The 26,939-nt window shown below is 36.0% G+C and overlaps 13 protein-coding genes across 13 annotated transcripts; 8 read left to right on the forward strand and 5 right to left on the reverse strand.

Annotated features, from left to right (window-relative positions):
• Positions 1-282: 282 nt before the first annotated feature.
• RHIMIDRAFT_268868 (uncharacterized protein) lies at positions 283-996 on the forward strand. Its single transcript, XM_023612091.1, has 4 exons — positions 283-299; positions 367-476; positions 534-662; positions 720-996. Exons 3-4 carry the CDS (start codon positions 660-662, stop codon positions 903-905), a joined length of 189 nt encoding a protein of 62 aa, XP_023462259.1. The 5' UTR covers positions 283-299; positions 367-476; positions 534-659; the 3' UTR covers positions 906-996.
• Positions 997-1,346: 350 nt separating this feature from the next.
• RHIMIDRAFT_241565 (uncharacterized protein) lies at positions 1,347-1,900 on the reverse strand (the record flags this gene model as incomplete). The annotated part of the gene is made up of 2 exons (XM_023609609.1): positions 1,347-1,586; positions 1,697-1,900. The coding sequence occupies 2 exons, from the start codon at positions 1,898-1,900 to the stop codon at positions 1,347-1,349; spliced, it is 444 nt and encodes a 147-aa protein (XP_023462260.1).
• Positions 1,901-3,329: 1,429 nt separating this feature from the next.
• On the forward strand, positions 3,330-4,279 carry RHIMIDRAFT_268869 (uncharacterized protein). The gene is made up of 3 exons (XM_023612092.1): positions 3,330-3,457; positions 3,524-3,916; positions 3,970-4,279. The coding sequence occupies exons 1-3, from the start codon at positions 3,372-3,374 to the stop codon at positions 3,980-3,982; spliced, it is 492 nt and encodes a 163-aa protein (XP_023462261.1). The 5' UTR covers positions 3,330-3,371; the 3' UTR covers positions 3,983-4,279.
• A 2,280-nt stretch (positions 4,280-6,559) lies between these two features.
• On the forward strand, positions 6,560-7,223 carry RHIMIDRAFT_194219 (staphylococcal nuclease; the record flags this gene model as incomplete). The annotated part of the gene is made up of 3 exons (XM_023606006.1): positions 6,560-6,898; positions 6,951-7,105; positions 7,157-7,223. Coding segments are annotated over 3 exons (561 nt in total), but the record flags the coding sequence as incomplete, so codon positions are not given.
• Positions 7,224-7,429: 206 nt separating this feature from the next.
• Positions 7,430-8,303, reverse strand: RHIMIDRAFT_247711 (DnaJ-domain-containing protein; the record flags this gene model as incomplete). The annotated part of the gene is made up of 2 exons (XM_023610439.1): positions 7,430-7,899; positions 7,952-8,303. 2 exons carry the CDS (start codon positions 8,301-8,303, stop codon positions 7,430-7,432), a joined length of 822 nt encoding a protein of 273 aa, XP_023462263.1.
• Positions 8,304-8,718: 415 nt separating this feature from the next.
• RHIMIDRAFT_268873 (deoxyhypusine hydroxylase/monooxygenase) lies at positions 8,719-10,058 on the forward strand. The gene is made up of 5 exons (XM_023612093.1): positions 8,719-8,871; positions 8,917-9,050; positions 9,102-9,471; positions 9,521-9,749; positions 9,805-10,058. The coding sequence occupies exons 1-5, from the start codon at positions 8,727-8,729 to the stop codon at positions 9,872-9,874; spliced, it is 948 nt and encodes a 315-aa protein (XP_023462264.1). The 5' UTR covers positions 8,719-8,726; the 3' UTR covers positions 9,875-10,058.
• A 2,709-nt stretch (positions 10,059-12,767) lies between these two features.
• RHIMIDRAFT_74080 (uncharacterized protein) lies at positions 12,768-13,468 on the forward strand. Its single transcript, XM_023615633.1, has 2 exons — positions 12,768-13,258; positions 13,312-13,468. The coding sequence occupies exons 1-2, from the start codon at positions 12,965-12,967 to the stop codon at positions 13,423-13,425; spliced, it is 408 nt and encodes a 135-aa protein (XP_023462265.1). The 5' UTR covers positions 12,768-12,964; the 3' UTR covers positions 13,426-13,468.
• On the reverse strand, positions 13,469-13,869 carry RHIMIDRAFT_74075 (uncharacterized protein). Its single transcript, XM_023615632.1, has one exon. It carries the CDS (start codon positions 13,743-13,745, stop codon positions 13,512-13,514), a length of 234 nt encoding a protein of 77 aa, XP_023462266.1. The 5' UTR covers positions 13,746-13,869; the 3' UTR covers positions 13,469-13,511.
• RHIMIDRAFT_268880 (uncharacterized protein) lies at positions 13,716-15,080 on the forward strand. Its single transcript, XM_023612094.1, has 3 exons — positions 13,716-13,908; positions 13,963-14,428; positions 14,488-15,080. Exons 1-3 carry the CDS (start codon positions 13,805-13,807, stop codon positions 14,848-14,850), a joined length of 933 nt encoding a protein of 310 aa, XP_023462267.1. The 5' UTR covers positions 13,716-13,804; the 3' UTR covers positions 14,851-15,080.
• A 42-nt stretch (positions 15,081-15,122) lies between these two features.
• RHIMIDRAFT_295098 (rhizopuspepsin 6 precursor) lies at positions 15,123-16,481 on the reverse strand (the record flags this gene model as incomplete). Its single annotated transcript, XM_023614149.1, has 3 exons — positions 15,123-15,679; positions 15,729-16,100; positions 16,148-16,481. 3 exons carry the CDS (start codon positions 16,479-16,481, stop codon positions 15,198-15,200), a joined length of 1,188 nt encoding a protein of 395 aa, XP_023462268.1. The 3' UTR covers positions 15,123-15,197.
• Positions 16,482-20,474: 3,993 nt separating this feature from the next.
• Positions 20,475-22,933, forward strand: RHIMIDRAFT_74100 (WD40 repeat-like protein). The gene is made up of 8 exons (XM_023615634.1): positions 20,475-20,573; positions 20,626-21,336; positions 21,393-21,557; positions 21,615-21,775; positions 21,833-21,912; positions 21,966-22,126; positions 22,179-22,388; positions 22,436-22,933. Exons 1-8 carry the CDS (start codon positions 20,553-20,555, stop codon positions 22,820-22,822), a joined length of 1,896 nt encoding a protein of 631 aa, XP_023462269.1. The 5' UTR covers positions 20,475-20,552; the 3' UTR covers positions 22,823-22,933.
• A 490-nt stretch (positions 22,934-23,423) lies between these two features.
• RHIMIDRAFT_241573 (uncharacterized protein) lies at positions 23,424-24,857 on the forward strand (the record flags this gene model as incomplete). The annotated part of the gene is made up of 5 exons (XM_023609610.1): positions 23,424-23,433; positions 23,510-23,623; positions 23,872-24,504; positions 24,629-24,783; positions 24,840-24,857. The coding sequence occupies 5 exons, from the start codon at positions 23,424-23,426 to the stop codon at positions 24,855-24,857; spliced, it is 930 nt and encodes a 309-aa protein (XP_023462270.1).
• Positions 24,858-25,382: 525 nt separating this feature from the next.
• RHIMIDRAFT_268889 (uncharacterized protein) lies at positions 25,383-26,804 on the reverse strand. Its single transcript, XM_023612095.1, has 5 exons — positions 26,653-26,804; positions 26,418-26,590; positions 26,240-26,363; positions 25,814-26,187; positions 25,383-25,766 (listed from the first exon to the last, which is right to left on the reverse strand). Exons 1-5 carry the CDS (start codon positions 26,759-26,761, stop codon positions 25,503-25,505), a joined length of 1,044 nt encoding a protein of 347 aa, XP_023462271.1. The 5' UTR covers positions 26,762-26,804; the 3' UTR covers positions 25,383-25,502.
• Positions 26,805-26,939: the final 135 nt, after the last annotated feature.

The following is a 26,939-nucleotide window of genomic DNA, read 5'->3' on the forward strand; positions in this document are numbered from 1 at the left end:
TTCATTGTAACCCTATTTTATCAGGCAAACCTTATTGCTATCTCTATTTGATCTATACAAGATCTGATGGTCGCTTATCAAATCAATTATCATCAAATACCTTATTACAAGGCTACTTAACGTCAAGAAACTATAACTACCAAGTACAAACTTATCAAACAACATAACCCTAAGCCATACTGGATATCTTCGGGGAAAATCTTTTGACAGAGGTATGCCTACAGCAATTTGGCTTGTAGATTAATGGCTGTCCAAGCTTTCACGACAAAGAAGTTACTTACATCCAAAAAATAGTCAGCGTAAGCAATACTCTTGTAATAACTTAAATGATTTTCTAAAGATATTTTAATCTACAACGTTAAACAGGATTACGTACAAAAACGTATCACATTAAAAGTAGCTACTCATAAACTATGCTCTCTTGTCATCGAAATGGACCCTATTAAAACCGGTGCTGTTAATACTATCAGACGATTGTAAGCTGAAAACTACTTTGTAAGTCAAATGATTTGACCAACCTTTTTTATTTATAGGATGGAAAGATTGTCCCTTGTGCAGCCATTGGAGGGATACAAAGGCGAGAACGAATTGTGGAATACATATGTTGATCCTTTTCTTGACTCTCTCTTCAGTAATCTCGAAAATGGCGTCCATTTGCGATGGTAAGTAAGCGACTGTTGCTATTAAACCATTTCTCATTATCGATTTCTTGTAACAAGACAAACTTAAATGATACCACTGAACAAGGCTCGGAAAGGCCTGATAACGTTATTTCTGTCATTATGCAGTCCAATTGGGGCAAGAACTTGAGGTATGGAGAAGCAAAGATTGAAGAGCCCACCGTCAACAAGTTCATGCTCGCCTGGGACTTGTACCGCCTTGGCATTTTTCTAAGGAAACGATAAATACCACCAACGACAAGTCTTCCATCTCTTTCCAAGTAAGAGGTAGCTTAAGCTGATTAATAGCAACCCTCTTTATCTAATCATATTGAAAGCAGGCCATAGCATCACCATATACATAACCACACTGAGCACAGGCGGGATTTATACTATGCTTGAGCTTACTCATATACAAATTCCACAATTAGTGGAGAGCTTGGAGCGGCTTACAACCCAAACGTCACTCAAACAATTGCTACAGGTAGCATACGTGTTTGAAAAAATCAGACAACAAAAGAAAGAAGAGACAAAAAGATTCATTCACATGAAGCGATATGGGCCCAGATTGGTTCAGCTTCGGGAATTAGTATCAGATAAAAAAGACAGAAACGGCCTTGTACATTACGCTTTTGAACATTCTCTTATCTCTCCTTAACCATCTTTCCTTTTAAAGATTTGTCGTTATTATATCAGTCGCTGTGCCATTTTTTGATAGGGCTTCTTCATTTTTGCTATTTCTTCAGAGTCATCAATAGTCTTGCGTTTTGTATTCATGCTGCTACTTTCGGATGCGCTATATGTATCACCAAGTTGGATATTTCCAATGTTATTGTTGTTATCGATCATGTTAACAGTGTTTTTATTGTTAACACATCTAATCGTTTTAGACAAGGCCGCTTCTGCTTTAAGTGTAGAACTTCCAGGCTGTTATAAGAACGTATTTAGGGATTTTTCCAAACAAAATGCAGTAAAAAATTGCTTGCCGCTTTTTCTTTCTTCAATATAATTAAATAGTCTTTTAACTTTGCTGGCACTGAACGCTGGTTAATAAGCCAATCAAGGTCTTTTTGATAGGCATTTAAAATGGCATTGTACTTTTTAAACTTGTTGAGACTATTCTGTGTTTGGTTGAAATAATGACAAAATGCCCATTGATCTGCTTCATGTTCGTGAAAGTAATTTCTTGATCCTTCATGATGTTCAACGAGCTTAAAGCTTTTAAATTCAGGAGGTAGCATTTTGTTTCTTAGTAACAAATGAAATAAAAGAGGGACAAAAGACACGGTAAAAAAATCAAAAATAAATTATTGGCAATGTAACCAACGCGTATTTATAATCATCTGAAAATCGTGGCAAGAAAACGCGCCCAAAAATAAAAAGGAAAGACACGAGTAAGAATAAATTTGATGTAGTATACGAATTTATGAAGTATCATCATAATTACACGAGAGCTAAGTGATCTTGGTTGTTGTAATCATTCTTTTCTTTATTAGTTCGAATTGTACAACGTAAAATAAATACAGTGAAGACATTCGGGGTGAATGCGATCATTTGCCTCCTCATGGTCCAAAAGTAGGTGCAATGTCTGGTGGCATAGACCCAAAAGTATCGAGAGGTGGAAGAGCCATGGACCATAGAGGACTTAGAATTCTTCTTTTAGACGGCACTTAGATTTGTGCCTGACCAATTTTAATCTGAGACCTGAAACCTAGGCACAAGCAGGAGAGTATTTATTCTGAGGAACCTTATTTAAACTTTTAATGCACTAAGCAATTTCTATTCCCATCCTATCATTATGCCATTTTGAAGCTTCATCATATCCTATTGTACTCATTGATTCTCTATTTGTTTCAGTGCAGCTCTATTGTCAACATTGGATCACAAGTGTTTTAGTTCAAAGACTATAAGTTTATTCATCATTTGTAACTCAGTATTTGTTCCTTATGATGCAGTTCTTCATAAGATCTGAAGTAAAACTTGCCTGCATGGGTGATGCTGTTCGAGCTTTATTGTATAATTTATTATTCATTATGTCTAGCTTATAACACTAAACAAACCACACCTACACACAACGCTATGTACAACACTGAAATATAAGAAAGGTATGTGTCGATGAGTCGGTAATGATCTCTTCATTAGGCTGAGAGCTCACCATTAAAAATAGCATCACTTTATTAGAAAACAAGATTATTCCATGGATTTATCACGGACCAATGAATATTGGGCATGATGCATCTATAAGAATAACTCATTTTGTGGTCAGTCTTTTTTGTTTTTCTTTTTCTTTCAGTAATGATAGCAAGAAGCATAAATGACCTATGCACAAAGTAAAGCCCAAAAAACAATTATGCATACGTCACACTAATTTTATTTTCTTTATTTTCGCGAAAATACGCGTGTGCGTAGTATTTCTCTCTTTTCTATTCTCGTCACACATACGGAATTCTCTATATAACCTCTTTATTGTATATTAAGACGAGGGGGAGCTCATTATTACAAACAGTGTCATTTTATATGATGACAGAATTGTTAAGGAAACGATTTAATTATGGTCAATAATAGCTGGGCATGTCGCGTTATATGTTAATAACGTGCATTGTTGTCAGTATCTTTGTACTATTCATTCTTAGAGTATAGATTTATAGTAATCTCATACGACAAGATTAAACATTTAAAGGGTAAATACGACACAATCCCAGCAATATAAAAATGTATTCAGAGCAAGATTATATTGTCAAATTCTGGTCATATGTATTCGAGGAGGCATTCAGCAACAGTGGCCTTTACCTCCACTGGTAAGTCAAAATTGGACATGTTGGAAGCGTGTATAGCCATTAGCTGATAGAGTTTATTTTGTTTAGGGATGATACACAGCCTCTCAAGGCCAAGAAAAAAGAAAAGGTCACTCTAAAAATAGACCTTCGTATCTTGTACTCCTTAAATTCAAAGCAATCGAATTTAAGAGTTGGCGAGTTTGCCAAGAAAGCAACAGTATGCAAACTCTACCATGACAAGCTCAAACAAGTCCTCATTACCAAGTATCATCTTAAACACCTTCTCTCAGGCCTTCCCACATCAACAACACTTGTACCATTTGTACAAATAATGGGTTTCGAATGCCAGCTATATGTATTGAGGTTTATCGAATGCTTTAACGCCTTGGAAGCTGTAGGTGTCACCGCCTTTCTCAACACTCACAGAGATCTCAGAGTAATGGCATTGAAAGCCTGTACAATTGCTTGGAAAAGGCAAAGGTAAAACATTTGACTTCTATAGTACAACCGGATGTTTATTCACTACTTCATAGAGTATATGCTTGACATTGAAACAAGCAATTAAAGATAATAGTCTTGACAAATCAAACAACAGAATGGGCAAGGTCCCCGCGAAAAAAGAGGAGGGTAAAGAAGTTAATGAAGAAGATATTTAAATAAATGAAAGGTGATAAGAAGGTGGTGTGTTTAAGTTTTTTATTGTATGGGTATACGTATGCAAGGGCTGTTGCTTCATGTTTATAGGATTATTATTATCAATCAAATTCATAAGCTAATGAATTATCAAAGATAAATACTGATATTAGCATTCGACTTAATGTATGCTTGTCTTTTTCATCAAGCCTTCTTTTTTGTGATGTTCGCCGTGATTGTAACACTAAGGGCTATTACAAGGCAGTGTTGATCTTTTTTTTCTTTATACTTTCTCATCAACAAAATTAGATAATGGTAGTCTTCTAAATTGTGTACATGACATCCCAATGTATTGCTTTCTCTTGATGCATTTATCCTGTTTTATTCATAACACGATCCAAAACTTCATCGGAGGGACATGTGCTATTTCTGTTTATTTTTTTCGTGTAGCTGAGATAACTGTGCTTATTTTTTAAGATCTTACCTTTCTCATCGTTTCTCCATCAGACACAGTGTGCTTCATAAGTCCATAGCTAGTGCCGAGAATGACTGTCTTATAAACAATAGCCTTAAGTTCGTTTGCCATAGTTAATGTAGGTCTAATATAAAATTAAGGATATCTTGTAGAGACGTTTCAAAAAGGTTCTTCCTAAAAAACGACTTTTTTTTTTAATTTTATTCCGAATAAAGATACACACAGTCTCATTGTACTTTCACTTTGCCTGATTACACGTTTAGCTCAAATACAACAAACCTCCTGATTGCGTGGTCAATGTACACAAAAGTTACACACGACAATTCACCAGTTGTATTGGTGAAATAAAAAGCGCGCAAAGCACTGACACATCCCAGATAGAAGAGTTTTTTCGCCTGGCGACATTCTCTGCTGACCTTATGAACATTGGTATGGATGCAATGTTTGCATTTTAAGCCATAGGTAAAGAAAAGAAGAAAAAAAGGGATACCGCTAACTCCTTTATTTTTTACAGGATCAGCAATAACATTCTACTTGATTAGAAAAAGCAAAGTGTTGGTTTTTTCCTAGGCGACAACATTTAAGATTCCTATGGCAAAATCGTATTCTTGATCTATCTAACAATAACCAAGATCCTAATAGCCAGCGGTCACTTTTTACTTCTGAACAATGTGACACTCTTAACATGTTATGGAACAAGAAGAAGGCTTGGAAGGCCCTTCCTGAAGACATTCAAAAACGCTTGAATCTTTTAACATCAACGGCATATCTTGATGATCTGTTGGCCATTGCCACGATACACGATAAAATTTCCTGTATTGAACAACAAGCCAAGGTCAATCATCTAGTACCCTTTGATGTCGTTCAAAGCAAGGCAAAGACTTTGCCAAAAAAAAAAAAAAGCCATCACTTTCAAATATTCCTTGATGGTAATCCCTTTCAAATAAAAAATTCATCGTTTTACACAAGGGCGTGTATATCAACCACTTTCTTAAGAGACGTATGAGAGGCTCAATGAGAGGCATGAAAGGAGGTTAACATGGGCCTATTGACCAAAGGTTCATATATAATTTATAAATGCATATGATTGTTAGAAATATGGGTCTTGGAGATCAGTTTATCATCAGCATAGTATACATAACAAAGAGGCAGAATAGTTTGAAGGGTACCGTGATATTTCTGTTGGTTGGCAAGTGTGATATGGGTTGCCTGGCCACGTTTTCTGTCAGTGTTTTTCCTAGCAGGAAGGATGTGATTATACTCACTCATTATATGCCGACGACTGTTGTAATGGTTTGCAAAGAGTTTGTCTTCATTGCAAAATGGACACAAGCGACGTGGCTTTTAAAAGGTGGAGCACTACATGTACTAGAAAGCACACCAGAAGTTAGATTAATTCTACGGACGCTACCTCCAGACACTATCTATGATGTTTTCCAACAAAGCTTTTCAATATGTAGATTAACACTATACATGGGTTTATAAAGGACCCATTTTGGTTTGTTTTTTTCAGGATGAAAGAGATAAAAAGAGTTTAATTCATTTTAATTTTATGGTGTCCGTTCGATCAGCAAAGAACCAAGATAAATCGTGTAGTTATGATGAATTTGTGCTTTGATCAAAAAGAGTGAACTGAACAGCCTTACATGTAGTGCCAAGAAGAAGCACTCCGTAGCATTGGCCTTCTAAGAATACGACTTTATTTTTGAAATTAATCTTGATTGGACAATAACATCATTTTTAATTGGTCAGTGGCATCGACTTTGATTGGCTGCGACATCAATTGTTGGAAACACTGTATTTGAGTGCAGTTTAATTCATTAAGGAACATGGCAAAGAATGATGGACAAGAACATGAATTAAACTGGAAAAGCTTATTTGATCAAAGGACTTATTCCAAAGAAAATCTTGACGCCTGGGTTGATTCAGTTGTTCAAAAGATTTGGCGACCTGTAGTAGGAGGAATACTCATAGCCATACCAGCTGTTTACGTGATCTCAACTTTTGTTGTTGGAAAAAGGTTCAAGACGGCAGCACATATACCACCTGAAGCGTTTGAAAGAACAATGACAATACGTGGGAAAGTTGTTTCGGTAGGAGATAGTGATAACTTTAGACTGTATCATACACCTGGACTAGGGTGGGGGTGGTTCAGACATATACCAAAGACAAGGAAAGATCTTCAGAATCAGACCATAGCTGTTCGTATTGCAGGCGTTGATGCACCCGAAAGTGCACACTTTGGGATGCCTGCTCAACCCTTTTCAGCAGAGGCTAAACAATTTTTGACCAAGATGGTGTTGAATAAAAAGGTACAAGTTCAATTACTAAGCAGAGATCAATACAGTAGAGTGGTAAGTCTTTAATGAAGGGAGTAAGTGCCAAATGACGGACGGTTTAATATAGGTTGCTATGGCTTACGTCAGACGACCACCGTTCTTTATAAAGAAGAACGTGTCTCTTGAGATGGTAAAAGCGGGACTTGCCAGTATATATGTTGCAAAGGGTGCACAATATGCCGGTATATTAGACGAGTTGAAGAAATATGAAGCACGAGCAAAGTAAGCGTAGATAATATTTTATTTTTATTAAAAGCTAATGCATGTATCTAGACTTCTTCGAAAAGGAATTTGGTCCTTAAAGAACTATGTCTCGCCTGGTGATCATAAATCCAAGTAAGCTATGCAAAACAATAGCGATATAATTATTTAACCGTTATTACTGTAGATATCTTTAATCTGTTTGAATAGAATGATGAGAGCCTGTTTTATTGCAATGTTTATAATGTATATATAGCTGTTTACAGACCAATTTCTCACTTAATCATGCTTTTGTTATGACAATGGTTACCATGGTTATAAATGTAAAATGATAATTTCTATTGTTTACTGTGTATTCTTTTTCGATCGCTTCATCATTTGCTCTTGTATTCTTGCGAATTCTTCGTCTGTAGGCATATCAGGATCTACTTGGTCATGGCCTCTCTTTTTCCCTGATTTCGCCTTCTCCTTTACTTCTATTGAGCTTATAATGGATTCCATCTTATTCTGTCTATCCTTGTTTCTTTTTTGAATAGCCCGAGCAAGAGAATCCATGTCTTCTCCTGCCTGTTTATCAAAGTCTGCTCTTTGCTTACTTTCATCTTTTATACGCTTCTCATGGGCTTTGGCTGTCGTTGTTTTTTCAAACTTTTTAAAAGTAGGAACCTGATTGTGTTCAATTGCCTCTCTTATCATCTTTTCAAAACGCATACCATCCTCAGCAACTGAACATTCAATGACTTGTAGGATATCGTCCATGCTGCCCTTGTGTCGTTTATAAGCTTCCAAAACATCCTTCTTTTCTTCTTCAGAGCCTTTATAAAAAAAGATTATTATATCATCTTTAGGGCAAGTATATGTATATACCTCTATACTTTTGTGCCTGAGCCTCTATTGTTTCAGCACTGACAACACCATCCCACAGTTCTTTGAAATAAGCTGTCCAATCTTTTTCTCCTTCAAACTCGCTTTCGTCCATACTTCCGGTTCGGTCATATCGTTCTTTTCGTTTGGGATCACTTAATACTGCATATGCTTTGCCCATCCTTTGGAATGCCTCATTTGCTTTTTTCTTTTCTTCTTCTGTAGCATCGGTAGGTTGCTTATCTGGGTGGTACTTTAAAGCAAGTCTACGATATGCTTTCTTTATATCGTTAATTGTAGCTGTTTCCTTGTCTAATTCAAGGATTTTATAACAATTAAAACTTGAGGAGGACATGAGGTGCGAATAGAAAATAAAAAAAGTGCTGTTATCGTATACGCGTAAGGAAAAAAAAAAAAAGAAAAAAAAAAAGATAAAGCACCGTGTTTTTTAAAGTCACGTGCCATTTCGATCAGTGTTACATGGTTTTACAGTGTAACACATGTAGAGAGGGAGAGCTTGCTTGAGTTCTTTATGCCTAATTTACAGTACATCTAAGCCAACTATAAGAGTACAACGCTTCTTTTGTTTGCCTAAAGCTATGGAAACAGGAAACTACTTTATAAATTACCATTCAAAAAGGGGCCTATTAAGCAGAATTCTGGATAATAAAACAGTCACTTTCTACAAATGGGAGTTAACATATCGTGTGTTACGTTGGCATTTAAAGACACAAATGGTGGCTTGAAGTCATTGACTTTCTTATATATTTCTTTTACAATGACTGATCTTGCAGTAAACTACGATTATCTTGAAGCCTCTCTTTGTAATACCTCTGGAAACGTTCCTCTTGCTGAACGCTTTCGTACCTTGTTTACACTTAAAAATATTGCTGACGATAGATCTATTGAAATTATTGGCAAAGGTAACAAAGACTGTATACGAGGCACATATATCTTATACATTGTAGCCCTCAAGGATGATTCTGAATTATTAAAGCATGAACTTGCCTATTGTCTTGGTCAAATTGGTAATCCCAAAGCCAATCCTGTTCTTATAAATGTCCTGGAAGACCTCAACGAACATGAAATGGTCCGCCATGAGGTGAGTTTTATTGTGTAGTAAAGAGTTAAATAATGACCCCTTTTTTGTTAGGCTGCTGAAGCATTAGGTGCTATTGGCTCATTAGAATCACTTCCTGTACTTGAAAAATATTTATCAGACAAGAGTGAAGCAGTCGTCGAGACTTGTGAACTTGCTATTGATAAAATCAAGTATGATCATGATCCTAAGAATAAGGCAGAAAAAGAAGCCAATAAGAGCGCCTACCATTCTGTAGATCCTGCTCCTCCCACTACAGAAACACGATCGGTAGAAGAACTTGAGGCACAGTTGATTAATCCCAAGTTGAAACTGTTTGTGCGTTATAGAGCCATGTTTGCCTTGCGTGAAATTGGCACAACTGAGGCTGTTCTTGCCTTAGCCAAGGGATTAAAGGATAAGAGTGCATTATTTAGACACGAAGGTAACAACAGTATGATTTCAAGCTGAATACAAGACTAACACAAGTATAGTTGCTTATGTATTTGGTCAATTACAACATCCTGCTAGTGTTCCTGCCTTAACGGAATGTCTTGAGAATAAAGATGAAGTACATATGGTTCGTCATGAAGCAGCTGAAGCCTTGGGATCAATTGCTACACCAGAAGTATTACAAGTATTAGAAGGATTTAAAAAGGACGAAGAAACAGTTGTACGTGAAAGTTGTGAGGTTGCACTTGATATGTACGAATATGAAACTAGGTAAAGAATAGAGTCTTTTCTTTAGTCTTTTTTATTAATTTGCTATTTTTTTTAGCGGTGAATTACAATATGCAAATGGTCTCGATCATCCTCAGAATATGCATTCACTTAAACTTGCTCATTAAGCAACACTTTATTATATTACCTGTACAGTTTAAAATTCAAGATTTTGGAAAAAAATATTTCTTATATTAAAGCACGGCCCAGAGGGCTTTAACCACATCTTTTGTCTTTGTAAGAGGTAATTGACCTGAGTTTATTAGCTGTGCATAAAAGCCATAATGAATAAAAAAAACTACATGTCAAGGGGGATATGAGGAATGGGATAAGCTGAGAAGCCTTGACTAAACATCTTTTTCTTTGGAAAGCTTTGATTTTATATGCTCATCAGCTTGAACCGTCGAAGCAAAAGAGGAGGCTTGATTATATACATATTGCTATAGGATAATGAGTATTGCATCAATGATAACAGAGAGATCTGTTGATGAGCCGTGAATGGTGCAAAAGAAAATAAGAGATAAAAAATTGCTTGAGTAGGTTCGATTCCTAGTGCAATAATGTTCTCTGTTGAAAAAAATTGAATGCATAATGCTTGTGCTTGATAATACTTGAGTAGTAGACTTGTAGTAAAACTTCTCACAAGTATTGGTATTTAAGCTCTAATTGGGCATGCTCTTTGACTGATTGAATGGGAATGTCCTTTTTCAGCTGCCTTTGTACTTGACAAATGGGCTGTGCCTTGTATATTGTGGTGTCAATACCGGATTGTGACACGATCTGCTGGACTCAATTGGTGAGTATTGAAGGTCGAATTGATACAGCCTTATCTGGTTTTTTAATAGACGCAAAGAACAATGTATGATCTACTGCTAATATCCGCTGGGAAAAAAAGAAAACAAAGCTCAGGCGTGAAGCAAGAAAAGCAAAAAACCAAAAGACAAAAAATAGTAGAATGTTTTTCATCAGTTATTTGTACTATTTTCAAACAAACTGGCCACAAATCAGCACGCTCTCCGGATTGCCCTAATCATATGTTGTCAAAAAACGAGGTTTTTAGCCGAAATTTGGGACAGCAATTTAAGTTACCGTTCGATCAATGTGTCCACAGTTCCTACCAGAATGCCTTGAAGTCTAGGATCGTCTCTGCATGTGAAGACACACATCAAGTAGTTTTCAGAGCTCAGCTTTTTTCAACCATTACACATTAAACTTAAAAGTCCATTCGAATCATATCTTTAAACAAAATTTTTGGTATTCAATATGTCAATTAGTTATGGATAAGCGGGTGACAAACAGTGCTGCACTTCCAGAAGGCTTACTTGAAAACTGGAATTTGTTTAGACAAAGTCATGGAAGCATCATATATACCAGAAAGCTTGCGAGTGGAACTAGCCAATGTCTTTCAGAAGCATGTGTACAACTAGCGACCACATACACAAACTGCATAGTCGAGAACTTTGAAGCAAGGTTGCTTAAATATCTTTCGTATCTTATTCAAAACACTTTTGTGGTAAGTTGTATTCTTTATGTGAAATATTCTACTAGAGTATGTAAATAATTCATGATATAGTCAATGGCGTAGCAAGATGTAAAGAAAATAGCTTATGATTATTGTTATCAATCTGTATGCAAAGGAGAACCTAAATGGCCGTAAGGCGCTATTTTCACTCAAGAAACAAAAACAGCAGTAGACGAGGCTTGCCTGCCATTGCAGCAGCTTATAACGACACAAATAACACTAAATGAATTGCCTGCGTCTTCAAGTGCTTTTTTGCCTTGTATATACGATCGACATATGAATCAGAACATAAAGAGCATCATGCTTATGATGTTAGAAGATTATCTCTGCCTAGACGAAATTCCAAGTTTGCTGTCTTACAGCTGTTGGAGATGGTATCTCCCCATTGGAGGAGCACATTGCTTCTTCGCCCAAAGTATGATTCAAAGATGTAGCTCCAAAATTTGATTATAAAATATTGCTCAGAACAAATTTTCAATGCATCTTCAGAAAACATATGCTGCTTGAAAGCATGTTGCTCGAATAATTTCGAATAGACGTATTCCGATAAGTTTCTAGAAAATCTTTTAAGATGAGGACGGAAGAAAGAGGAAGCTCATTATTTTTACTATAGTATCGTCATTTTATATGCAAACAGGAGCACTGCATGAATTAAATTACGACCAATAAGAATGGGACATGACATGTTTTGCTTTGTGATCAATCTTTTAGTACTATGCATACGACAAGTTTAAGCATTTAGGTTAAATACGACAACAATCAAGGATTACACATCAGAAAATATCTAACAAAAAAAAAAGAAAACACGCGTAGACTTTTGAAAGTCCCTAAAAAATTAAATGATCCTACAAAACTCCCCCTCATTTATTTTATTTTTTCATTGGAATAAAAAGTTTCCATTGTGCAACTGTGAAACGATAAGCGGTGAAACCCTTTTTTATATTTGTGTGATCAATGTGCGCCCTTTTTTTCAAATCACAATCTTTTTTTTTTCTTTTTCTTTAAGTTATGGCCTATTCAAAATCTCCACCACGTTCACCACAAGAAGACTGGTTATCGAGAGGACCTCAGTCAGCAAAAACATATTCAACTAGCTCATCTCGCTCCATGTCATACACTTCGAGATCACAGTCGTTTGCTTCTACCAGAGCTTATAGTTTAGCTCACTATGAGAATACAGCACGAATCTATTATGTGGAACTTCGATCCTATCTAAAGGATATTTTGGCTCAAGGTAAAAAAAAATGAGATAGATGACATATATTGATTGCCCCCTTGAATAGAATCGATTGAAGGCCCACAACCTGAAAGAATAACAGCTCGTCAAAAGCTGACAAGACTGAGTAATCATCAGTTTCATGAATTAGCCATGGATGTGTACGATGAAGTGACTAGAAGAATAAAGAATGATAAATACGGTTAGTCTCTATTGTATTGTTGTTATAGTAAATTAATGCAATTTAAAATTTTAGTACCGTTTTTACCTGTGAAAGAAGACTTTCATCCAAAGAGAAATCAGGCACGACAAAAGTTGGCTACAATAGCAGTACCAAGATTTAAAGATTTAGCAAGTGACGTCTTTTCTGAATTGACGAGAAGATATGCCAATCTATTTCAAGAAGATGTAAGTTATTTGTTTATTAGTATGTTTATTAACTTTTAATCACAGGATTCTCACCTGCCACCTGTTCCACAAATGCCTATGATGGATTCAAAATTGTATGACAAGGTTCAACAACCCAGCAAATCTACTCATATTATTCCAGTCAAAGGCACCTTTAATGTAGAGACGGTTGATAAATTCTCGGACGACGAAACGATCCTGAATAGCCCAGATAGAACTTATGTGAATAGATCACCCATAGATCAAAAGGAATTCTTTAGTAGAAATAATAACAGTGATGAAAATGTAGATAAGATTCGTTCAGAATACGAATATAAAATGAATATGATGCAGAATCATATTAAACAATTACAAGACAAATTGGAGGTAAATATATAATTATAGTGTCATTTATATAAACTCACGTCATATTTTACTAGGAAAAGAATGATCATAGTATGGACAGTATAGATCGTGAATTACTGGATCAGTTACAAAAGGTTTCTTTAGTAAATAATAATAAAAAAAAAAAACGCGTACTTATGTTCGTATAGAAAGATGAAGAAGATCAAAGAGTGATTCGTCAAATGGAAGAACAATATAAAAAGTTGGATGATAAATATCAAACACTTAAACAAGACTATAATAAACAACAAGAAGCTGTTCGTGAAGTGAAGCGTGAGACGAGAGAGATGATAGAAGAATTGAAAAGAATGGCTAAAACAAATGAAGAATTAATGTTCGAAAAAGAAGAAGCTGACAAGGAAATAAAGACATTAAGAGACCAAGTAAAAGAATGGCAGATCAAGTACGAAAAGATCAGGTTGGAACTCAGAAGCGTGAAAGGTAAAATATAGAATTCCCTTATCAACATGAATCACTAATCTCTCTGTAGCTCAATCCATACGAAAAGCCAGTAGCATCAACTGTAACATGATAAAAGACAACTTTATACAACCAACAAAGAAGGGTGTCATTGCCTATGACCATATCTTGTCATTTCAAACTTCGATAGATGAATTATTAATCACAGCAAGGTAGAAATAATAGTAATAATAATGAAGCATATTAAAATTAATTTTAAATGATAGGTCCAGCTATCCTGCCAATGTTATCCAAGCCATGAAAGTCATTGTCTCTGTTTGTAAATTGATAACAGAACAAGTTGAAAACAATGAAAGCCGATTGACAAGTGACTCCAAACAAACCCTCTATGAGCTAAAGTCAAGGTTTTCTACAGCTTTATCAGATCTGTTGATTGCAGCAAAACATCATGCTAACGGAATGGGAATCAGTCCAGTGAGTTTATTGGATCATTCAGCAGGAAACTTGTCTGCGGTTGTAGTCGATCTAGTTAGATTGGTGGGAATGAAAGATACAGATAATAACGATCAGAAAGGCTTCCAGAATGATTACAACAACAACAACACAACTAGCGCTTATGAAACTAATAGCAATAGTCCACCATCTCTTTCTCAAATAAGATCACAACTAAAAGATACGGATGATAACTATAGTTTACTAGAACAAACATATATAACACCTGCAGAATTGACAGTAAGCTAGCTTCTTATGATCACTCTCTCCTCTTCAATTCACTCATCTATTATTACTAGAAATATCTAAAAAATGAAACAGATACTATTGTACAAACAATACAAAACTTACTAAGTGCGCTACGCCTACCGCAAAATGGGGAAGTTTATTCCATCATCACTTCATTAATCAAAATTATAAGCACCATCATCGATAAATCAAGCTCCGTGTGCTCGAGTCCATCAGGATACGCTTATACCAGAGCTTGCAGACCCATCTTGAATGAACTAGATCAATGCTCTCAAAGATTAAGCTTACTTCAAAAAAGTCAATTTATAAGTGGCGCAGTAGCCACAGCCAATGCTAAGCGGGATCTTGCAAAGGAGGCATACGAGATTGCAAAATACACCAAAGAATTAATTAATTTGTTTGAAACAGATTAAAGATGGTCCCCCCTCATTTATTTAATATTGTAAATAAAGCTTATATTTAACTTTTATCTTTGAGCATCATAAAGTCACTTTGGGCCTATTTAGCTTGATGTTCAAAAGAGAGACAGAAAGGAAGAATAGACGAGATCAACATCATCCTTTTCTTAAGACTGATTATTTATATAACAGAAAATGAACGGTTTAGCCACTCAGTTGGAAAATCAGAGTGAAAGAAAAAGCGAATCAGACAAGTTAAAGAATTTCTTACAACACACAAAAAGCTTCTCGTAATTATGTTTTAAGAATACAAGTGATTTATTCACTAATAAATATCATTGATAGCAATATGCTAACATCATTTAAGCGTCGGCAGAAGGAGCGATTTGGACCTCAGGAACTTGTTGGTTGAAGACTACATAGTTGTTCTTTAAGAAGACATCACCCAAGATGGACAAGCCTCCAAGATCACCAGAACTGAAACCAGCAATACAGTTACCATTGTCCTTTTCAAAGATGATGGAGTCAGTAGGGACTTCAAATTCAGCACCACCGATGCTGAAAGTAAGAGGTTGCAACTTGGAAGTGTCACAGTCAACAGAGTAAGTACCATCACCATTGTCTTTGGCATTGTAAGCCTTTGCAATTTGAGAGGCAACTTGGGTGTCGAGGACCAAGAGAGTGGTACCAGTATCGAGAATGGCGCTGAAGGAATCCGTAGCAGACTGGTCGCCAACCTTGGTGCTATCAACCGTGATACCCCAGAAACCTTGAGAGTTATCAATAGGAACCTTGGTCAAAGAGCCCTTAATCTTGGATTGGTCATAGCCGCCAAAGATGTATTCTAATGTACAGTTAGTGTCACAACATTTAAAGATATCATCACCACTTACCACCTCCGCCACCCTTGCTGGCCTTTCCAAGGTGGACACCAAAGATAGGAGAAGAGATAAGGCCTTGGCTGATCAAGTTATCAACAGGAGTTTTGACACCCTTGACAGTAGTAATAGAATCAAAGCCAAGACCGAGAAGACCATCAATGGGGCCGCTAGCAAAAGTATCGGATTCCTCCTTGGCTAATTCAATCGTTTGTTTCTTAATGGAGAAACCGCCCAATTCAACAGTGTCAGTACCCAAGACACCGCTTGAGGTAGAGCCATCACCATATTGGATAGACCAGGGACGGCCATCCTTTTGATAAGTACTGGACTTGGAAGGATCGTAAAGGGTTTGAGAAGAGCCGCAAGAAGAGCACAAGGTGGAAGCTATATCCATGTTAATAACGAGTGATTGGATACCATGTTCATCTTACCAAACCACAAGTCAGAAGAGCCAGTATCAAAATCAAGCTTGAGCTCTACAGGGGGAGTACCAACTTTGACAATACCGTAGTATTCAACGTCATTACCATCATCTGTCACCGGGACAGTACCACCGGAGCCATTGGGAGAATCACCAGAGGATTGAGTAGAGATTTTATGCTTGGCATACTTTGCAAGGGCCTTCTTGAGAGAATTCTTTGCATTAGGCTTGTAATCTTGATTCTTTTCCAAAGGAATGCTGATTTTCTTGCCACCAGGAGCAGCTTCAACAGCGAATGCCATAAAGGCAAGAGCAACACAAGAAGAGATTAAGGTAAACTTCATTGTAATAAATGAAAGGATGGGGAAATTGTTTGATGAGAAAACAAATGAAAAAGACAAGAGAGGGTATTTATATGAAATCGAGTTGCATACACACAAATGGTATCATTTTAATGTTGAAATGAAGCTTTACTTTTTCTTCATATAATTTACCTGTTTTGAACAATTATCAGTACTTGTTTTGGACATTATATCCATAATTATCCTTACATGTATCGGATAGTAGGCATTGAAGTAAATAGCATTGGGGACATAAATTGACTAAAAATGGAAAAAATGATATACGTATGTTGTTCAAGAGCATAAGCTGGTAATACATTAATCCTGTTGTTACATAAGCCTATTCTTTATGAAGTAAAGATCAAATGCATCTAATAAGACACAGTGGTTAAAGAGGTTTAAAAGATAAGGAAAATGTTAATTCAGGGCAAAGAATACATAAAAAAGGAAATAAATGACCATTTTAAGAAAAAAGGGCGAGTTAATTAGTAAAACAGGATTACTTATGCAGGTATATCAGATATTGAATACGAAAGCATGCTGTAATAATAATAATAATCTTAATTATATACTATTTTAAACATAATTTTGTTTTTTTGTATATATGAGAATAAGGCCTAAAGGATGTCGATCCTTTCTCCTAGCCTTGATGGGAAATACAAAGGTCCCAAATTAGGACTAGTTGTCATTGATTTGTGTAAAAGTGATGAGTTATTTTTTTTCAAGCCTCAGACTCATATTGAGTTACAATTATGCGCCTGTTTCTTTCTATGTTGCAAAAGTGAATTATGGTTACTCGAGGATATTGACCGAGTGATGCAAGCATATAGAAAAGTAATAGCCTAAAGGTAAGATCGTATGATTTTTGGCATAATTTACCGGGGAACACCCATCTGTTTATTTATTGTTAACAAAAGTCTATACGCGCCTTAAAGCGTTTTTACAACGAGTATGACCCTTTTTTGCTTTTGAACCCATATGAATAGCATTTAAAGAATGAGTCACAGTTTATAGTAAAAGATAAGCATGTGTACATTAACACACCGTGTGTACACACTGCTGATATTAATGTTGAGTAATTAATAAAGGTTAAAAGTAACCTCTCTGTGGCATGTCGCATTTATGTACAAGGTGTATTATAAACTTTGTTTAGGCATTTTTTATTTTATTTTATTTAACGATCAAAATGAGCACAAAAATCAAATGTTCGCCCGGATCAGGCTAGTCCGTTTGGAGATTAATGTTAAGAAAACTCTCTTCTAGAACGAATTAATGCACCCAGAGGAAAATTAAATAAGTGGAAGCCAGCGCATCCTCTGATAAATGTAAAGAACGAAGGAGGAACTGCTCTTGAAACATACAGACTCTTTCTGAGATTTTCAAGAAGGCATGAAACTGAGGCCTTATAAATCAACTAATAGTTAGAAAGTACCCTGACGTAGAGAAGCTTGGGAAAACTGGGAGGGCTCACACCAATGGATGACAATATATCCATCACTGCAAGAGCCTTATGAGTGTTACGTTAAATGGTCAAGATACACATCTGGTTTTGAAGGGGGACCAAGGCATACAAATGCGGATTTCTGTAGTGACAACTGACAATAATATATATACGACGCTGAATGGGCTCCATTTCTATCCATTTGTCTTTAGATCACGTATCTCTCGGTTTTCTGTATATTCAGTCTCATTTACTAGACGGTGCTAGACATTTGTAGCCGTCATTTCTCTTATATGCTCAGCGTTAGTGATTTTTCCCTCAGGCACATAATAAAAACCATAGTTGCTAGCTACTGATCCTCCATTTTTTTTACATAATATAAGCACATAAATATCCCATCACCATCACCACACTTTCACGGAGTAAAAAGTTGAGTATAACAGTACTGCCGTGGTCTTTTGAGTATCGTGGACAGTTTGTTGATGGAAACAATTACACGAGATAAACTTTCAGTAAAGGTGTGATAGCCAACCAGAGCTTGAAGGGCCCTTAAAGGAGCACAATTGCTGGCCGCTACTGTCTTCTTCGTCAGGCTGAAACTCACAAAGTCCTAATTTCTTAACTGCTTGAATGAATCACCTTAGTTGATAACGGATATAACAGATCCGTTGCGACTCTTAGATATGTTCCATCGCGTGTATGTAAAAATCAACCTTGATCCACTTCGTCTTAAACGTATCAACCAAGAAACAGTCGATATATCGCTATTTGGTAAAATCTTTATCGATGTGTCAACATAAGAGACGTCGGTGTCATTTATATAGCTACCATCATAAAATTTTTAATCAGTAATAATATCCATGCACTCTTGTTGTACTTGTTTCAGCTCACTGTTATCATCAAATAACGAACTATACTTAATCAGTTAAAAATTTACCATTCATTTTGGGGAAAGTGTACAAGAGCATGTTTACATATGTTCTTACGCTAACTTATCAGTTAAAGCAGACAGATATGTGAAGAAGGACTGGCGCGGGGGAGAAAATCTGCACAAAGCGAATATACTTCCTGTAGTTTATGCACTTTTGAAAAGGTTATCAGCAAATCCCAGAGAGAGAAGTGGATACATCTAATCAATAATAGTAAGATATGCTTGTTGTCAATAGCAAGTGGCCATAGCAGACAATGGCTGCATATATCTGTTTTAATATAAAAGAGGGGCAATGTTTTACGCAAAAGACACAATATTTCTTCAACCATTTGGTCATTTAAATGAAAATCAAGCTTGTTACTCTCATTATTTGTGCTTACCTTGCCGCCATTGACTCTGATCTGCCTTTTGGTTATATTCATACTCTTTCTCCTCAAGATTTTTCTCTCGTTATCGCTCCCAAAATGACGAATGTCCATCACCTCCTCCCCAAAGTGGTAAAGGTTCTTCTGCCGGTAAACCTGATTTGACTCCTGAACAGATTGCGGCGTTTGAGGTAATTTTGGATTCATTCAAATGGAACCAATGAATGAAACGACCAAGCTAAAGGAAATAATGTTGTTAAAGTACAACAAAACAGGCTATTGTTTTTAATCACCATATACTTTCACTGCATTTTGTTTCTATGCGGCACGAACAAGCAATAAGGACAGATGCAACTTAGTTTAAAGAAGACAAGTAAAGCCACAAGACATTTCTTTAAAGCACTTTAAGAAAAAGTAGTCATTAGTTTAGTGTACAATTGGATAATTATGAAAAGAAAAGATGTATAAAAATCTAGAAATAAGGCATATTTGTACACTTTACCTAAAAGACTCTAAACATGAGGCACACTGCTTTTTTAATGACGAGTCAAATTATGAAAAAGCATACTTGAAAGACTACTCTCGAGCTTTTGGTTTTATTACTTTACAAGTTTATTCAATTTGATACGTGTAGGGTATCTATGTCTATCTTTTAAAACGCTTCTTCACTTGATATACTTTGACTAGCATCAACCTTCTGCACCTCCTTGTATGTTACTAGCCTTGTGTTATAAAACTTTTTATTTTTCCTCCATATGCTGTCTTGTATTGCTCTTTGAGCTAGTGAATTAATGGAATGCTCACGACATACATCCTTCACGTTCACCAGCTATGGGCTCTTCTTGTAAGATGCTTGTATAAGGTTATTACATCTACTTATTACCTATGGATAATGTTTGCAAAGGGCTCAAAAATGCCAATATTAGAAACTACAAGGACAGGGATCGATTACTTCAATTTTTAGTACTGTGCACTTGAATAAACATGATAAAGCATCTAATGGCTGCGCACAAATTCGCTTTTGAGTTACAAAATACATAATATGCAGCGAACATTTATAAAATAGAACAGCCAAGGTATGTAAGGCAATAACTTATGACAATAAGCGATAGAGTGAGGGATGATGTCATTAAAGATGTAGTAACTCTGAAACCCTCTTTAATACATATTACTATCTAAAGACATTCCATGTTTCTCCCCGCTTCAACAAAAGTTTCTCCATTGCCCCGGACTACAAAAAATGTAACGTCATAGGTGGTGTACCATCGAATTATCCTTTTTCCCTTTTTCTATTAGGCTTATAAAGCAGACCTGTGAGAAAAAAAAAGAGAGGACGAATGGATGGCTATCTCCAATCTGTAAATTCATTATAGACATAAACCTCCCCTTAAAACTTAATTTTCTTTATAGACATTAGCAGCAACCAGTCTGCAGCACAACTTGAACAGAAATAGCAGTAACAACACAACAAAAATAGTTGTCCATTTTCCTCCAAGCAACAAAAACTTTAATTGTACTGAAATACACACACTGGATGGAGTTTATCCGTTGCTTCATGAGGTATTTTTCGACACAATTGCGCCGCAGTATTCGCTTGGAACCCGAGCATCGATTATCAATTTCAAAAAGAGACATGATTCATCCGATGAAGACAGTATAGGCAGTTATTATCCTGGGTTGTCCATGACACCTGTTATTCCCATACCTAATGCTTCGACAAAAAGTTATGTTCGTAACCTTTCTTATTCATCGTCACCTCAAATTCTTTTGTCCCAACAACAACAACAAAGCTCCTACATGACAACCAACTGGCAGGATAATAATAGTTTGGATAACAAGGAAGATGCCTCTTTTACTCCTCACAGTGTTGGGTCTATTTCGTCATTATTTGGTAAAACAAATGGCAGTCAGCTATCAACGTCTATTGGAAGAAGCTCTGGCAGTAATAATAGTAGCAAGCCAAAAAACCACTTATCAAAAACAAAATCAACATTTGTCCTAAGATTCATTATTCATGAAAACCTACAAAAGATATTGTCAGCAAAGACAGTAGAGGATGACTATTGCTTTTTTAATATTGGATCAAGCTTCATTTGGGTGGATTCAAAGAACAAGCCGACAGTATGTTCCTTTTTTATATATAAGCAAACTTACAACTTACATCTTGATGATTGTAGGAACCTCTTTCGAGAGTTGTGTTTTCAAAATCTTATCCATTATGTCACGATATAAACGAAATCACAAAGTGCGATGATCATCTTGATGTTATCATTGGATTTTCCACAGGGGATATTGTATGGTATGATCCATTCAGTTCCAAGTATGTTCGATTAAACAAAGGGGTAACTATAGACTACTTGGATATCAATGACGTACCAACTTTTTTTTTTTTTTTTAAGGGCTGTCTAGTTTCATCGGCTGTTCATATGATCAAATGGTTACCTGGATCCGAAGACTTGTTCGTTGCTGCTTTCAAAGATGGCTCAATGATGATTATGAGTAAAGAACGTGATGACCAACCATTTTCACTATCAGAACCCAATTCGTGGATTGAGACACAGTATGCTCTCCATTTTTTAGAAAAAGCCATATATACTCATGTCATTTACAACTATAGATTTTATACCTTTAGACCTCACAAGGGTTACAAACATAATCCAGTCTCTTATTGGAAATTAAGCAAAGAAGCAATAACAGGTAAAATGTATTCATCATTTTTATTATCAGCTTATCTAATCGAAAGATGTTAGATTTTTCATTTAGTCCAGACGGAGTTCATTTAGCAGTAACAGGAGCTGATGGTCAATTAAAGATTATTGATTATAAAAACGAGAGACTGACAGACATATTCTCAAGCTATTTCGGTCAATTAAACTGTGTTAGTTGGAGTCCAGATGGACATTATATTGTGGTAAGTATCTGGATGATTATCTCATTTTTGTACTCAATTTTTGCTCTATTAGACAGGTGGGCAGGACGATCTTGTTACTATCTGGTCCTTTGTAGAGAGGAGAATGGTTGCTCGTTGTCATGGTCATAAATCTTGGATAACCAGTATAGCGTTTGATCCATGGAAATGTGACGAACAGTCCTACCGATTTGCAAGCGTAGGCGAAGATTGTAATCTCATCTTGTGGGATTTTTCTATGAGCGCCTTACAAAAACCAAAACATGTAAGTTGAAAGATCCATATGAACATGTGAATTTATTTGCATTTCAGCCAAGGATAACATTATCTGTATGCGCATCATCCACAAAATGGCCACCACCACCACCACCTTCAGCGCCAATATCATTTACAAATAATAATAACGCTGATGTGGTAGAACGGAAGAGATCACTAAAGATATTCAAAGGGCTTTCAAGTCATGAACCACATGGACTATTTAACCATAGTAATAACAAAAAGCGAGGGTCTAAATCAGCTCCCGAGATATTCATTCCACCAGTTTTGCATCCACCTATCAAGAAGAATCAAGCAGCCATACTTCAACCAACGACAATACACAACATTCATGCTGATCCATGCGTTTCTATAGCATTTAAACAAGACTACATGATAACAACAGATAGAAGGGGTAGAATCCGTATTTGGGGCAGGCCCTAGGGATTAACTTTTTTTTTGTGTGTGTGTGGGCAAACATTTGTCCAATAAGATATAAACAATCTATCATGCTTTTTCATGAAAGATAGTCTATAATAAATATTTAAATGGTGATCACCACTCTTTTATCTCTTTTATTTTACTACTGTTTGTATGAATTATCCACGAGAGAGACTACCTTCTATAGAACTACCTTCACCCATCATACAGTTTTATAAACCAAGTACGATCGATGACAACTTACGTAAACGAAGGTTATCGCATAGTGCGATCGAAAAAAGAAGAAGAGAGAGAATGAATGACAAGATTGAAAGACTGAAAGCACTCATACCATCATGTAACTCACCATTTCCAACAACAGTTCAACAACCTATACATAAATTAAGCGTACTTCAAGCTGCTATTGATTACATAAACCAACTTCATGTCATGTTGGATGGTACACTATCACAAGACGATCCTATTAGGAAAACCATATTGAGTCCTACCTAGACACTGTTTCCTTGTTGCTTTTATAAAAGTCAAAATCAATAAACGTATAATATCGAATCAAACAAAGATGTATTAAAAAAGCGACGGTAATATTATCTTGTAATACAGCAATATGCAAAACGGTAAATTTTGCCACTTTGAAAAAATTAAGTGTCCTTTAACCAATAAAACATTAATGAACGTTAATTGTGCCTCTAGACTCTGCTATTCCTGATAATAACAGCGACAACAACGTGAGAGGTGTCTTTCGCCAAAATGGCTCTGCTAAATCTGAGCCTTCACAACCTATTTTTCGTTGCAATGATTGTGGCAGTAGCTTCCGAGCCAAAGCTATGTTGAAAAGAGAGTTATGACAAGTGATGATGTATGTAAGCACTAAGAGCCACTACCAAATTAAAACAGAAAGCAGAATATGTACACCAGTTATAGAGATAGAACAAGAGAGGTGTCTATAGATAGAATGTTAAAAAGTGCTGAAGAAAGAGGAAACGGCATGATTACTAAGACTAAAGCAAACATCAGGGGACCGTATCGTTCTTATACTCCAATTCAGATTTAAGAACTACTTGATCTTGTTATTGAGCAAGGAATATCTGCGAGAAAAGCTGGTTTAACCATTGGCATTGTTGTAAGAACAGCGCAGCATTATGTCAAATTGTATAAAGATAATGTGGAGAAGCGTTTGCCCGGAACCAAAAAACTGTCACGTCAAGGTGGAAATGACAGAAAGCTCGAAGAGAAACATACAGATTTCCTTTGTAGTTTTTATGAGCAAAATGTGGCTGCAGTCCTTTGGGAGGCAAGAGATGCACTGCTTCCTGCCTTCCCTGATTTGATTTCAATTACTTTATCGGGTTTACATAAGCATCTCATTAAGTATGCATTACTTGCTTTGAAAAAATTAGATAAAGTTCTTGCTACTAGAGCAACTGATAATATGTTGCAATTACGTAAAGAAATTGTATTGGCATGGAAAGCAGATCAAGCAATGAATTGGCAAAATAATTATATTTTCATTGATGAAACTGAGTTTAATATGCGTATTAGACGAAACTTTGGTAGATCAAAGCGAGGGATGCCTGCTAAAGCAAGTTTCCCTTCAAATAAAGGTATCACCGTAGCAATCATTGGGGCTATTTGTGAAAAAGGAGTTGTTGATTTGACCTTGCGCAAGCCAAAGGCAGTTCAAAAGAGTAGAATTTCAAATAAAAAAAGAGAGAGAAAACGATGATGCGGATGCTACTGAAATAAACGCTAGAATCGGTACACGAAGTGGTCATTTTCTTCAGTTCGTAAGTGATGTTATGGACATTTTAGATGCTCGTGGAATGACTGGTAGATATCTTGTTATGGATAATGCCATGATTCATAAACGTCCTAATATTCAAAAACTTATTGTGGACCGAGGCTATAAGGTTGCTTACCTTCCTTACTCGCCATTTCTAAATCCAATTGAATTGTTCTGGGCAAAGGTTAAGGCCAGAATCAGGAGAGATTGCTTAACTGCAACCGATATTTTAAGTGAAAGAATTATCGAATCAGCTAAGCAAGTAACCGTAGCGGACTGTCAAGGCTGGATCAAGCATTCTGTTTCGTTTTTTGACCGATGCCTGGCCCTTGAACCAATGCTATAATTTTCAAAGTAGTAAATATGACTATCTAAAGAAACAAACAATGTTTATTTAAAGATAATGAATTAACATTGAAGTATAATGAGAATATTCAATATGTTTAAAAAATCGAAGAAAAGAAAAGTTGGGACGCGCAAAAAAAAATTACGATATGCAAATCGATTGGAAAAGCAAAATAACACATACACAGGCAAGGATTGACATGTGTTTTTTCTTAAAACAGAAAAGTATGACCATAAGCACAAAGTAATTATACAGTGGCTATCACCGTAGTTATCACCGTGGTCATCGCGGTGGTCATCGCCGTGATTATGGCTGGTTTTTTTGTCAAAACGAAAATTTACGAGTAAAATATGGTATTTTCATGCTCTTTTTTTTCTTTCTCATAAAAGATTGTCGTATTTGACCATGTCTAATATCAATCTTTACGTGTGAGATTACATTTGACTTAATTACATGTACCGTTTTCACTGTATAGTGTAAATCATTATAAATATTCATAGGCTGTGTAGTCTAAGTACTAGCTTTATTTTGTTTGAATTTCAAAAATAATGTACAACTTAGTCTTTAGCATTCTTTTCCATCTCTTCATCTTCTGACTGCACTCTGCTACTTGCTTGACTACTACTATTCTCAGATTGAAGTCTCTTTTTGTTTCTGTATTTCCAAAATTTATCCACTACATCTTCTGCACCAAAGACGCCACTGAAGCCTCTTATAAAGTCATGACTCTTATCTTCCCAATGTAATATTGTATCATTGATAGCAGTTTTCAGTGTTTGCCTAAAATCCTCTATTGACTTTTTGGTCTTTATTTTTCTTTCCTACAAATAAAGATGAGTACATCATTTTTTATATGTTGTCTTATTACTTTTAAGAAGGAGATATTTAATTCTTTTGCACTAACGCCACGTTCAAGGTTTCTACGAAGATAAGCATCATAATCACGTACGATACGAGTGATGAGATCAGAAGTGGATATTCCATCTGTACGCTGAGTTGGGAAGAATCGGCCTTGCGCTTTTACAAATGCATAAACATCACCTGACTCTTTACTCTGATAGGGTTCAGCATCATGGGCGACATAATCGATCTTGTGGTGATCAAGAAACTCTTGGTCAATAATCCAAGGGGCATTTTCAATCACTTCATCCACCCATTTGCAATGTCGAACAGCTTCATATCTTTCAACATCTGTCATCACCGTCTTTCCTTTACGTTTGTGTGTTTCGATATCGTTACATACTATACAGAATGTGAATACTATTTTTTTTTGTAAATGGAGAGGCTATTTTACCACCCACTAAAAGATACACATTAGGGAAAGCCTTTTTGGCTTGTTCGAGTGCTTTAGCGTGTCCAAAATGAAATAGATCATAGATTCCATCACAATAGATACGAATGGGTCTATCCACTGGTGGCTAAAAAAAATACATGAATATACAAATTATTGGCAGTAAAAAAGCAAAACTCACAGGATTAATTCTGAACCCATATTGCTCTTCTATACCAGGAGGTAAACAGACCAAATGATCATTTTCTTCTTCACTTGCAGAAAGGTTAGGTCCAAATTGACGTAATTTCTTTGTAACAGGGCTTAGTTCTTGATGAAGAGGCTGTGGTAAAGAAGTATCTGTGTTATCTTCGTCTATATAAAATTATATATATTGAATATATAGCTCATCTCTCTCTCTTCCTTTCTCTATTTACCAGAAGCATCACGAGATGTAGGCTGATCTTCAACTTCTTTTGATAGTTCTATTTCTAATTCTCTCTTTCTTTTAAGACTCTTTGTGTCTGGTACTGCAAAAGAACTCATTTTTTTATAAAAAAAAAAAAAGAGGAAGCGAGGGGGAAAAAGTAAAAAAAAAAAAAAAAAGACAGAGAGAAAAGGTGAATTACCTTGTCGAATCTCCGCTTTTATTATTATTACTCTCTTGATCAATTCTCTCTTTGTAGCCGTTCAAACAGCCTTTATCGAGTTGGGTCTTTCTTCT

Source organism: Rhizopus microsporus (genome assembly GCF_002708625.1).
Source record: "Rhizopus microsporus ATCC 52813 unplaced genomic scaffold scaffold_23, whole genome shotgun sequence".
Lineage (NCBI taxonomy): Eukaryota > Fungi > Mucoromycota > Mucoromycetes > Mucorales > Rhizopodaceae > Rhizopus > Rhizopus microsporus.

What these genes read in the sequence shown, in the direction of transcription:
- RHIMIDRAFT_268889 (XM_023612095.1), bottom strand. Translation starts at nt 26,761, where the DNA reads ATGAGTTCTTTTGCAGTACCAGACACAAAGAGTCTTAAAAGAAAGAGA. An exon ending in TACATCTCGTGATGCTTCTG is followed by an intron (nt 26,591 to 26,652) that starts GTAAATAGAGAA and finishes AATTTTATATAG; the next exon opens with ACGAAGATAACACAGATACT. An exon ending in TAAATATCTCCTTCTTAAAA is followed by an intron (nt 25,767 to 25,813) that starts GTAATAAGACAA and finishes CTTTATTTGTAG; the next exon opens with GAAAGAAAAATAAAGACCAA.
- RHIMIDRAFT_268880 (XM_023612094.1), top strand. Translation starts at nt 13,805, where the DNA reads ATGATAAAAGACAACTTTATACAACCAACAAAGAAGGGTGTCATTGCC. An exon ending in GAATTATTAATCACAGCAAG is followed by an intron (nt 13,909 to 13,962) that starts GTAGAAATAATA and finishes TTTAAATGATAG; the next exon opens with GTCCAGCTATCCTGCCAATG. An exon ending in TAACACCTGCAGAATTGACA is followed by an intron (nt 14,429 to 14,487) that starts GTAAGCTAGCTT and finishes TATTATTACTAG; the next exon opens with AAATATCTAAAAAATGAAAC.
- RHIMIDRAFT_74100 (XM_023615634.1), top strand. Translation starts at nt 20,553, where the DNA reads ATGGATGGCTATCTCCAATCT. An exon ending in ATTCAAAGAACAAGCCGACA is followed by an intron (nt 21,337 to 21,392) that starts GTATGTTCCTTT and finishes TGATGATTGTAG; the next exon opens with GAACCTCTTTCGAGAGTTGT. An exon ending in ATGTTCGATTAAACAAAGGG is followed by an intron (nt 21,558 to 21,614) that starts GTAACTATAGAC and finishes TTTTTTTTTAAG; the next exon opens with GGCTGTCTAGTTTCATCGGC.
- RHIMIDRAFT_74080 (XM_023615633.1), top strand. Translation starts at nt 12,965, where the DNA reads ATGCCTATGATGGATTCAAAATTGTATGACAAGGTTCAACAACCCAGC. An exon ending in AATTACAAGACAAATTGGAG is followed by an intron (nt 13,259 to 13,311) that starts GTAAATATATAA and finishes ATATTTTACTAG; the next exon opens with GAAAAGAATGATCATAGTAT.
- RHIMIDRAFT_74075 (XM_023615632.1), bottom strand. Translation starts at nt 13,745, where the DNA reads ATGTTGATAAGGGAATTCTATATTTTACCTTTCACGCTTCTGAGTTCC.
- RHIMIDRAFT_268869 (XM_023612092.1), top strand. Translation starts at nt 3,372, where the DNA reads ATGTATTCAGAGCAAGATTATATTGTCAAATTCTGGTCATATGTATTC. An exon ending in AGTGGCCTTTACCTCCACTG is followed by an intron (nt 3,458 to 3,523) that starts GTAAGTCAAAAT and finishes TATTTTGTTTAG; the next exon opens with GGATGATACACAGCCTCTCA.
- RHIMIDRAFT_268873 (XM_023612093.1), top strand. Translation starts at nt 8,727, where the DNA reads ATGACTGATCTTGCAGTAAACTACGATTATCTTGAAGCCTCTCTTTGT. An exon ending in TATTGAAATTATTGGCAAAG is followed by an intron (nt 8,872 to 8,916) that starts GTAACAAAGACT and finishes TATACATTGTAG; the next exon opens with CCCTCAAGGATGATTCTGAA. An exon ending in TGCATTATTTAGACACGAAG is followed by an intron (nt 9,472 to 9,520) that starts GTAACAACAGTA and finishes ACACAAGTATAG; the next exon opens with TTGCTTATGTATTTGGTCAA.